Source organism: Schistocerca americana, chromosome 8 (assembly GCF_021461395.2).
Source record: "Schistocerca americana isolate TAMUIC-IGC-003095 chromosome 8, iqSchAmer2.1, whole genome shotgun sequence".
In the NCBI taxonomy this organism is placed as follows: Eukaryota; Metazoa; Arthropoda; class Insecta; order Orthoptera; family Acrididae; genus Schistocerca; species Schistocerca americana.
The window spans coordinates 122,622,691-122,634,727 of NC_060126.1; the positions used below are offsets into that span (position 1 = coordinate 122,622,691).

Consider the following 12,037-nt stretch of genomic DNA (forward strand, 5'->3'; position numbering starts at 1 on the left):
TCGCTATGCACGGATAGGTTAGAATTCATGGAGATCTTGTGGAATTCTCTCATAAGGGCAGTACATCTGCGTAGATCAGGAGGCATTATACTGGTTAGCAGTGGAAGCCAATAAACTGGAGTAGATCTGATTGCGCCAGATGATATGCGCATTATCGTATTTAGCTGGGTATCAACAAGCCTTGTATGATGACTGTTCATCCAAACAGGTCCACAATACTAAGCACTTGAGTACACCAAGCCCAGAGCTGAAGATCTCAGGGTGGTTGCTGAAGATCCCCAGGTAGTTCCGCGTAGCTTATGGAGGATGTTGTTTCGAGTCCTCAGCTTTTGAGCTAAGAAGGTGTTGTTTGAAGCATAGTGTACGATCCAGGATGACACCAAGATATTTTGGGTTCCAATATGACGAAGAATTCTGCCTCTGAAACTTACTTCCAGTTTTACGTTCGCCAACCGGTTATTTGGATGGAAGCAACACACTTCTATTTTACTCACACTGGGTTGGAGTCTCCAGATTTTGAAGTAATTATCAAATGCAGACAGCTCATTGGCTAAATCTCTTCTGTTGTCTTCATTTCCTGATGTTTTACGGTATAAATATGTTTTGTATAAATGCGTGTTTTCGATTAAGCTTCGATCCGCCGGTGGTTCGAATCGGAATATCGGAATACTTTTCATTTCCCTCGTCCCATATGGGTCGGAAATGGGGAGTCAACGGTACAACATCTCCCTCACATCTTCAGCCAATGCTTTAAAAGTTGTAAGGCGGTAACATTTTACATCATTCATATAATATTATGTCAACTCTTTTCAATTTATACACTACTGGCCATTAAAATTGCTACACCAAGAAGAAATGCAGATGATAAACGGGTATTCATTGGACAAATATATTATACTAGAACTGAAATGTGATTACATTTTCAAGAAATTTGGGTGCATGGATCCTGAGAAATCAGTACCCAGAACAACCACCTCTCGCCGTAATAACGGCCTTGATACGCCTGGGCATTGAGTCAAACAGAGCTTGAATGGCGTGTACAATAACAGCTGCCCATGCAGCTTCAACACGATACCACAGTTCATCAAGAGCAGTGCCTGGCGTACTGTGACGAGCCAGTTCCTCGGCCACCATTGACCAGACGTTTTCAATTGGTGAGAGATCTGGAGAATGTGGTGGTCAGGGCAGCAGTCGAACATTTTCCGTATCCAGAAAGGCCCGTACGGGACCTGCAGCATGCGGTCGTGCATTATCCTGCTGAAATGTAGGTTTTCGCAGGGATCGAACGAGGGGTAGAGCCACGGGTCGTAACACAACTGAAATGTAACGTCCACTGTTCAAAGTGTCGTCAATGCGAACAAGAGGTGACCGAGACGTGTAACCAATGGCACCCTATACCATCACGCCGGGTGATATGTCAGTATGGCGATGACGAATACACGCTTCCAATGTGCGTTCACTGCGATGTCGCCAAACACGGATGCGACCATCATGATACTGTAAATAGAACCTGAATTCATCAGAAAAAATGACGTTTTGCCATTTGTGCACCCAGGTTCGTCGTTGAGTACACCATCGCACGCGCTCCTGTCTGAGATGCAACGTCAAGGGTAACCGCAGCCATGGTCTCCGAGCTGATAGTCCATGCTGCTGCAAACGTCGTAGAACTGGTCGTGCAGATGGTTATTGTCTTGCAAACGTCCTTATCTGTTGACTCAGGGATCGAGACGTGGCTGCACGATCCGTTACAGCTATACAGATAAGGTGCCTGTCATCTCGACTGCTAGTGATACGAGGCTGTTGGGATCCAGCACGGCGTTCCGTATTACCCTCCTGAAAACACCGATTCCATATTCTGCTAACAGTCATTGGATCTCGACCAACGCGAGCAGCAATGGCGCGACACGATAAACCGCAATGGCGATAGACTACAATAGGACCTTTATCGAAGTCGGAAACGTGATGGTTCGCATTTCTCCTCACACGAGGCATCACAACAACGTTTCACCAGGCAACGCCGGTCAACTGCTGTTTGTGAATCAGAAATCGGTTGGAAACTATTTAGGTGTCGCCACCGGCGCCAACCTTGTGTGAACCCTCTGAAATGCTAATCATTTGCATATCACAGCATCTTCTTGCTGCCGGTTAAATTTGGCGTCTGTAGAACGTCATCTTCATGGTGTAGCAATTTTAATGGCCAGTAGTGTATTTATATTAGATCATTGTTTACGATGCACAATCGGATTATTAATCATATCATTGACTGACACTGGCTAGCACCAGCTGCTTACTATTTCCATAGTACTAAATGCTGACAGAAACGGCGATGTGGAGAACACGTTCCTCAAAAGCCGCTATTAGCTGAAGAGAGGTCAGGTGGAGAGCTGTGTTCTGCAGGGGCGGACGTTTACTGTTCCGAGAGAGAACAGACCGAGGAGGCGGCTGACTACAGGCCGCAGAACCGCCATAATGCGGACAGTGATGGCACTCTAGTGGGCTGAAAAAAATAGTTCAGAATAGCGATGGGGGCGAAACAAGGCAAAAAGAGACCCTTTTTAGAGCAAAGGAATGCGTGGCGTCACAGACGATGGTCACAAGCTGACTTCCAAGGGCACACTTCCCACTGAAAAACAGAGACGCGTATCTGAGTGGCGAAGTGCTAAGGATGTAGGATGGGAAACGGAAACTTCCAGAAAATCTCCTGAAAGGAGTATGAACTTTAGCTGGCAAATTCGTGACCCATGTAGTTGGAGGTAATGTTTTCGTAAAAGCTGCTGTAATTCGTTGCCTGAGCGCTAAAGTAGACGCCGCATGGCCGGGATCGAGCGGGAATATGGCGTGGACACGCTTTCATGCGGAGATTGGTCGAAGATACTTCCCTCCAGGGATCGACATAGAGACTTCGCAGGCGAGACCCACAGAGCAGAATCTTGCAGTTCGATTTTGGTAACTGTTGATTTTCGCCACAAGGAGCACGTGAAGTCCTTTTCCTGTGAACGGAATTATTCAGTTTACTCGATTGACGGTTCTTTACTTCTCTGTGGAATATCAAAACAATGAAGTGCTTCTTTATAGGACAATACTTGAGTCGAATTTCTGTTTCTGGCTCGTGAGCAACCAGAAATCTTGACTTGCGTTCTGTCTTGTACTGAGGTAATTTCAACGCTGGTAGTTTGTAAACAGCATCCTGAGTCCACTGTGTAGGCAGAGAATGACACGTAGCTACATACGTCATCTGCACAGTGGCCAACGCTCCGACCAGCACGCCGTCGGTGCAGTCAACTGCTGTCTGTGCTTCAGTAGGTGAGATGCAGACATCGGTTCGGTGGATAGGGAAACACTCTCAGTAAATGTGCTGAGTTCCATTTGCGTGCCTACTGAATTTTTTCTGAAAGTGGCAGTCAGAGTGTAAGTCTTCTGTTTGTCACCGCTAATCAATATTAGCCAACTCTGTTTCTGTCTAATAAATTGGGACGTGGTCTAAAGCAAACGTATGTTCTGCCAATCTCGAAATTACATTTAGGGAAGAATCGGACATTGTGCACTCTATATGTTTTTTGAGAATAAGTCATTTACGGTATCCAAGTTGTGATTCGTTCTAGTAGCATCCCGACAGGAACTATTGGTTTGATCTGCTATACTGAAGTCAAATCACAACATAATACTTGGTTTTATAGAGGTCTCTAGTTGTAGGGTCGTTTTAATCATTTGTAGCCTTGAGAATTCCTTTGAGGGGACAACATTAAAATGGCTCTGAGCACTATGGGACTTAACATCTATGGTCATCAGTACCCTAGAACTTAGAACTATTTAAACCTAAGTGACCGAAGGACATCACACAACACCCAGTCATCACGAGGCAGAGAAAATCCCTGACCCCGTCCGGAATCGAACCCGGGAAACCGGGCGCGGGAAGCGAGAACGCTACCGCACGACCACGAGCTGCGGACGGACAACATTAGACAGCCACTCATAAACACGCTATATGTTACAAACACCACAGGGATTTACATACAATATACCAGAGTTGACCAGAAAGTAAGTTCCGATCGGTTGCGAAATGGAAACCACTGGGAAAATCGGGTAAAGCTTTGCACAGATGTGCTGGGCACTGTCTCTAGCATTCCCGTCGATCGTGTCGGGTCGCTCTTTTCAGTTTTGAGTGAACACTGAGCACGTAAAGAAGCGTAGGTAATAGCGTCTCCCGCCAAGTATGAGGGCCTGGTTAGAGATTTCGCCTGTGCCATGCAACCCACATAACGCAATTGTCGAGCAGTTCCTTCTTCATGCCAATTCTCGGCCGCACGCGGCAAGGCAATGAAGGCGCTACCGCAGCGTTCCCGATGAGAGGTGTTTGTTTTCCCACAATACAGTCCGTAATTGGCTCCCTATCAGTCTCATCTCTGCTCACAAGAACCGCTGGCTATGAAGACAAAATTTTTCCACAGACAACGAGCTGCAGACCAGTGAAGATAACTGGCCGAAAGCACAGGCAGCTGCTTTCTACGACGAGGATATTGGAAAGTGGATACATTACTATCCCCAGTACGGTGTAGGAAAATCATTGGCATTCAAAACAGCTTTCAGCCGTTTCGGAATGGACAAATAAAGGCCCTGTATGGTTTTCAAGGGAACATTATATCATTTGTCCTGAAAAGTAGTGACAAGTTCAGGTGTCGATGACGGAAATAGATAGCTATCATGCAGCCTTCTCTCCAAAGTAGACCTGGTGACTGTGGTGCACAGTGGAGATGCGAAAATTCATCCTCGAGTTCACAAAACGAGTCCCGCACAATGCGAACCATGTGAACAAGCACCCCGTCATCTTGGAACACAGACTCACCACTGGGAGCAAACATTGTACCATTGAATAGACATAATCAGGCAAAATTATCACATAATCCCTGGCAGTAGTGCCACGCTGCAGAGTAACCATGGGACCCGTGGAACACCACGACGTGGCTGCCAAAATCATCACCGAACCACTGCCGTGGTCCACTCTTGGGATGCAGTCTGGACCAACAGCTGAAACCACTGTGCAGCAAGTTTCAACCGACCATATCACTTTCTTTCATTGTTCTCTCAGTCCAGGTTTTATGGCTTCGGCACCACATTTTACGGTTACGATCATTTACATCACTGATGCGTTGCTTTGGAACTGCAGCTCGCCCTGCAGGTCATAGATTATGGAGCTCCCCTTCTTCTGCAGTGACTTTTGCGGTTGTCGTTCTCTTATTTTTCGTCATAATCCTCTTCAGTGACCGTCACGATCACTCAGCACATATTTTCGTCCTCTTTGTGACTTAGAGGATGATGTTTTTCCACTTTCTCTGTGTGCGGTATAAATCTTCGGTACGGTGCCTCTTCGAAACCCCAACCACCTCAGCTACTTTGGTTATAGAAGCATCCACCATACCGGCACCAACAATTTCCCCGTGTTCAGATGCACTAAGCTCCAAAACAATGGACTCACAACTACACAGAAAACTGTTCTGAACACGACTGACACTTGCGAAGTGTGGAGGACATTGCACAGGTGTCGTTCAATGTCAAATACAAAGGCACAACTTAGAGGCTCGGCTAGCACCTGCATTCATGTTCAAGTATGCACTACGTCCACATACACAGGCCGACTACTGTCGAATAGGACCGCTCCGACACGTTCGCCTTTCTACGGGAGATTTTACGGTGGTCGAGTCCGTGGTCTTGTAAGTAGGCTGTTTAGGTTTTTATATTGGTAACGTCACGTAGCACTCTGTATGAAAATCACTGGCTGTGCTGTGTGCAGTCTGTGGCTGGTTGGCATTGTTGGAATATTCGCTATTGTAGTGCTGGGCAGTTGGATGTGAACAGCGCGTAGCGTTGCGCAGTTGGAGGTGAGCCGCCAGCAGTGGTGGATGTGGGGAGAGAGATGGCGGAATTTTGAGAGCGGACGATCTGGACGTGTGTCCATCAGAAAGAGTAAATTTGTAATACTGGATTTCATGAACTGCTGTATATATGATGACTTTTGAACATTATTAAGGTACATACATTGTTTGTTCTCTGTCACAATCTTTCGTTTGCTAACTATGCCTATCAGTAGTTAGTGCCTTCAGTAGTTAGAATCCTTTATTTAGCTGGCAGTATTGGCGCTCGCTGTACTGCAATAGTTCGAGTAACGAAGATTTTTGTGAGATAAGTGATTCATGAAAGGTATAGGTTATTGTCAGTCATGGACATTCTTTTGTAGGGATTATTGAAAGTCAGATTGCGTTGCGCTAAAAATATTGTGTGTCAGTTTAGTGATGATCAGAATAAGTAAAGAAAGAAATGTCTGAGTACTTTCAGTTTTGCTCAGCTGTTTGAAAATCAAATAACGTAAGGGGTTTAACAGCTCAGTCATTCATAAATTTTTCTAAGGGGGGGTTTCAGTCTGCGTGCGTCAGTTTGCGGGCAGATCGCTACCCGCTTGCCCTGATCACTGCCTGCTATCCCAAACTCCGTCAGTCCACAGAAAGTCAGACGGTCGGCGTCCCGCTCAGCCGTGGGTAGTGGTCGTTGGTGAGAGGGGGGGGGGGGGGGGGCGTGTTCGACCGACCAGTCGGGATGTGAATAGGCGGCTATTTTTCATGGTTTTTCCGTACTTATGTCCAATTCCTGTGTAACAAGGCCAACAGTTTTTCTATGTCGACTGAGGACGGCCTATTTGAAAACAGCTGCCTGTGCCCACAGGTACTACCTGCGGAGAGACGACTTCGACGCGACGTCGTTCTTCGCCAGTATCGCGGTGGATGTTGAGGCGGGCCACTGCGGCGAGGCGTTCGCCTACCTGCCGGACCTGGGCTCCTCGGCGCTGGTCGTCTTCAGCCTGTCCGACCGCAGCTCGCGCCGCCTGCGCCACAACTTCTTCCGCATGGACCCGCTGTACGGCGACTTCGACATCGCGGGATTTAACTACCAGCTCGCTGATGGCATCTTCTCAGTGGCGCTTTCCGCGCCCGACCCCGAGGACGACGGCTACCGCACCGCCTTCTTCCACGCTCTCTGCTCTTCCAGAGAATTTGCCGTCTCGTCTCGATGGCTCAGGAACAGGTAAGTACCAGTGCAACTACTTAAGAATTGTGTACACTGTCCGCTGCGGAGAAGAATGCGCAGGACAGGAATGCGGCAGCGAGATGGGTATGCAATGTAACATGTTGTTGTTGTTGTGGTCTTCTGTCCTGAGACTGGTTTGATGCAGCTCTCCATGCTAATCTATCCTGTGCAAGCTTCTTCATCTCCCAGTACCTACCGCAACCTACATCCTTCTGAATCTGCTTAGTTTATTCATCTCTTGGTCTCCCTCTACGATTTTTACCCTCCACGCTGCCCTCCAATACTAAATTGGTGAGCCCTTGATGCCTCAGAATATGTCCTGCTCCTAGTCAAGTTGTGCCACAAACTTCTCTTCTCCCCAATCCTGTTCAATACTTCCTCATTAGTTATGTGATCTACCCATCTAACATGATATCAAGCACAAAAGTAACGCATTGACTACAGAACTATTCTGTTGCGTCCAACATATTTCGCGTTGGGACCACGAAGATAAGATACGATAAATTAGGGCTCTTGCGGAGACATATAGACAGTTGTTTTTCCCTCGTTCTATTTGCGAGAAGGAAAGATAATGACTAGTAGCCATAAGCTGGCTTGCGGAGAATCAATGTAGATGTAGATACAGAATATTAAAAATGAGACATACAAAAGTGTTATGGCTGCCGTTCATCAGAACATGCTTCAGTGTACTACCAAATCAACCCGACGCCTGTCGCAAGAGACCGGCAGATCAGTCGAATACTCCACCTGGACCTGCACACGCACGCCTACTGAGTGTTTGGTGTTCATGCGTTAAGTCCAGCAGATGCTGCTCTTCGCCTCCAGTTTTGTTAGTGACTGTTCACTGAGATAACAATGAATGGCTTGGACATGGATCTGTTCTTTATGTCTGATGAAACCTCGTTTCCCCTGAGTCGTTATATCATCTCACAGAATCACAGGTTCTGTGCAGCGGAGAATCCGCAAAACTTCCACGAAACACCACTATGTGATCAGAAGGTTAGGGTTTGGTGTGCAGTGGCTGCAAATCGCATTATTGGTCTCATCTTCTTTCATCAGCGCTTTGGCGCGTTACGTTGACAACATTTTGAAACTATTTGTGGCAGCATTAACGGAGGAGGAAAAGACCTACAGTTACTTCCAATAGAATGGAGTAACTGGCCATGCAGCCGGCCGGATCTTGGACGACATTTATACACTTTTCACGCCTCATGGAGTTTTTAGCAGGGATCAGTCAGGCTGCAGCCGTAGCTGGCCACCCAGGCCACCTGATCTGTCAGTGTGCGATTACTCTGTGTGGGGATCCCTCAAGTCTAAGGTGTATCGCAACAAGCCTCACAGTCTTCAAGAACTGCAACAGAACATTTCGGATGAGACTGCAGAAATTCCAACAGTCCACGTTCGACATCACTTCAGCAGTTTACTGACCAGGCCCCAAAACTGCTAAGAGATAATCGTGGTCATTTTCTACATCGTCTATAGTCAGGTTAATACTGTATTTCCTCTCCTCTGTTGTGTTTCTTTGTACCATGGAACTGTTATCTGGGCCACCTTTATTTGTCCCACTCTGTATAAAGAGAATAATAGCGGTCCTATCACACATCCCTGGGGCTCTCCTGACGATACTCTTGTCGCTGATGAATACTCGCCGTCGAAGACAACGTACTGGATCCTATAGCTTAAGAAGTCTTCGAGCCACTCACACATCTGTGAACCTATTCAGTATGCTCTTATCTTCATTAACAGCTTGCAATTGGGCACCGTATCAAACGCATTCCGGAAATATGGAATCCGTCTGTTGCCCTTCATCCATAGTTCGCAATACATCAGGTGTGAGTAAGGCAAGCTGAGTTTCTCACAAGTGGTGCTTTCTAAAACTATGCTGATCCGTGGACATAAGATTCTCAGCCTTAAGAAAATTTATTACATACGAATTGAGAATATATTCAAGGATTCTGCCGTAAACAGATGTTAGAGACGTTGGTCTGTAATTTTGCGGGTCCGTTCATTTGACCTCCTTATGCACAGGATTCACCTGAGCTTTTTTTCCAGTCGCTTGGGACTTTGAGCTGGGTGAGAGATTCGCCATAAATGCAAGCTAAGTAAGGGGCCAGTGCCTTAGAATATTTTTGGAAAAGCCGAATTGGTATTCCATCCGGAACTGGTGACTTATTTGTTTTCAGCTCCTTCTGTTGTTTCTCTTCAAATGGTTCAAATGGCTCTAAGCACTATGGGATTAATGACTGAGGTCATTAGTCACCCAGACTTAGAACTACTTGAACCTAACTAACCTAAGGACATCACACACATCCATGCCCGAGACAGGATTCGAACCTGCCACTGTAGCAGCCGCGTGGTTCCGGACTGAAGCGCCTAGAACCGCTCGGCCACAGCGTCCGGCAGTTGTTTCTCTACGCCAGGGATGCTTATTGCTATGTCGTCCATACACGCGTCTGTTCGATGGTCAAATGACGGTGTGTCTATGTATGATTCTCGTGCATGAACGCATTCTTAAACATTAAATTTAAAACTTCCGCTTTAATTTTCCTTTCTGCAACTGCCATACCCGACTGGTCAAGAAGTGCCTGGATGGAAGCCTTAGACCCACTTAGCAGTTTTACGTAGGACCAAAATTTTCTTGGCTTCCCTACCAGATCTTTTACTAAGGTGTGACGGTCGTTGCAGTTGTATGCTTCGCGCATTGACTTTTTCAAAGACGCACGCATCTCTACTAACCTTTGCTTGTCGTTATTAAACCATGGTGGGTCCTTTCCGTCCTTCATCCACTTACTACGCATATAATTCTCCAGACCACGATCTGCAATGTGCTTAATCTTTGTCCATAATTTTTCTACGTGCATCTTACTGGAACCAAGTGATCTCAGTTCACTGCCTACGTGAGATGCTAACAACTCCTTATCTGCTCTTTCTAGTAGAAACGTTCTCCTAGCCTTCTGTACAGATTTATTAACTTTCATAACCGTAGTTGCTATAATGACATCATGATCTCTAATCCCCATTTTTATATTGACGTTGTCTATATGGTCCACTCTATTTGTAGCTACGAAGTTTATTTCCATTGCGTGAGGGCTGTCGAACTAGATGCTCAAGACAATTTTCAGAAAACGTATTCAAAAGCATTTCGCATGACGATCTGTCTGTACCCGTGCAATGAATCCATAGACATCCCAGTCTATAAACGGCAGGTTAAAGTCGCTTCCAACTAGTAATGCATGATCTGGGTATTTACGCGCTACTAACCATAGACATTCTTTGAATAACTCTAGACCTGCCACAGCAGAATCGGTTGGCCGGCAGAAACATTCAACACTTAGCTTGGTTTCAGCTAGACCTGTTATAAGCGACCAGATAACTTCACTGTCACACTCGACTTCTACCTCAAAAGAGACAGTATTTTTTTTCAACTGCAATGAACGCTCCCCCTCATATAGCCTCTAACCTGTCTTTCCAATATACATTCCATGACTCGCTAAGTGTCTCAGAATTTTCCATTTGGGTTTCAACCAGCTCTCGGTCCCCAGAATAATTTGAGAGTGACAACATTCCTGCGGGACAGTGAATTCGGGAGCTATGTTACGAATACTTCGACAATTTTGACAGTCGAAGTGTCACTACTCTGAATGCGTTGTGACTTCCCTTGCTGAGTATTGACTGGCGAGCGTTCATCTGAGTGCCTCAGAGTACTGCCTAGACTAAAAAAAAAACACAAGTACCCTTCTAACCGAGTAGCTGCTTCCTTCTTGTAGCGCACCATGACCTATCAAACCCTGAACCGATAAAGCAGGTCTAGAATCTGCAACCAAGACCACAAATCCTTTGATTAAGACCCTCAACTCGTCTATAAACCAAAGGACCCTGATCAACTGTGGCAACAACGGTGCAAATTGCGAGCTCTTCCAGTACCCCATGCTTGAGGCCAGTAGCCTTCACCACTTCCACCAGCCGCTCGTATGAACTGTGGACGGCCTCTAGCCCATGCGACAAGCGTCGTTGGTGTTCACAAGAGCCACAACTTAAGATGACTGCACCCAGCACGCTCGATAGCAGCAGGCAAGACCGCCTCCACATCTCGAGGTTCCTGGCAAGCATACCGAGTGCAAGCTAGCTGTCTTCTCAGTCCTGAACACTATCTGCCTAACGGCTCCATAACGCACTTGACGTTGGAGCTACCGATAATTAGCAAACCTCCCCACCTCCCTACCCCATCCCAGTGTGCATGCTCGCACCCTTCTGAAGGAGCGGACACCTGTCCACTCACTGGGTGAATGGGCAATGCCAGACGGCCAGTCTCCACATTTGTCCTTCGCTTCGAGCAACGCGAACGCGTTACCACCTGCCACTTACTCTGCAGTGAGGACGGTTTCACAGCGTCGGGTAGACTAGGAGATGTGTCCGAAGCGGAACCCATGGGCGAAACAAGCGACACCTGAGGTGTCCCATGCGACGCACCAGATTCTCTGCCACACCTACAACCCTAGGCAGCAGCCTGAAGGTGACTGATTATAGCCAGAAGGGCATTCAGCTGCTCGCGAACTGTGGCCAGCTCCTCCTGCGTCCGCACACAGTATGCACACATTCTACCCATCCTAGCAAGACTAACTGAGAAAGTAAACTGTAAAAGCAGACACAATCCTTGATATGAAACTTGCTAACCTCCTGATGTGCTACCAATGGACGCTATTGCGTTAATGAGCCATGTATCTGGTTACTCAGAAGAAATGAAAACTGCGCTACAGACTTCCAGAATTCACACTAACAAAATGCGAGCTTTACGCCTCTTCAAGGGAAACTCGAACGAAATTTAATATACTCCTTCAGAGGTGCACTTTGATACAGGAAATGTCCTCGATTGCGTCCGTTGGCTTCTAGGCAGGATGGGAAACCTCTGAGGAACGAAGAACGAAGGAATTATGAGCGTTCTGTGTCCAGCAGATAGAGC

The 12,037-nt window shown here is 46.7% G+C and overlaps 1 protein-coding gene across 1 annotated transcript in view; it reads left to right on the forward strand.

Moving 5' to 3' along the window:
- The window catches only part of LOC124544715 (L-dopachrome tautomerase yellow-f2-like), a 127,322-nt gene that overhangs the window by 92,175 nt on the left and 23,110 nt on the right, over positions 1 to 12,037 (forward strand). Inside the window, exon 4 of the mRNA XM_047123361.1 lies at positions 6,715 to 7,074. Coding sequence (XP_046979317.1) covers positions 6,715 to 7,074 — 360 coding nt within the window. The remainder of the gene's footprint in view (positions 1 to 6,714; positions 7,075 to 12,037) is intronic.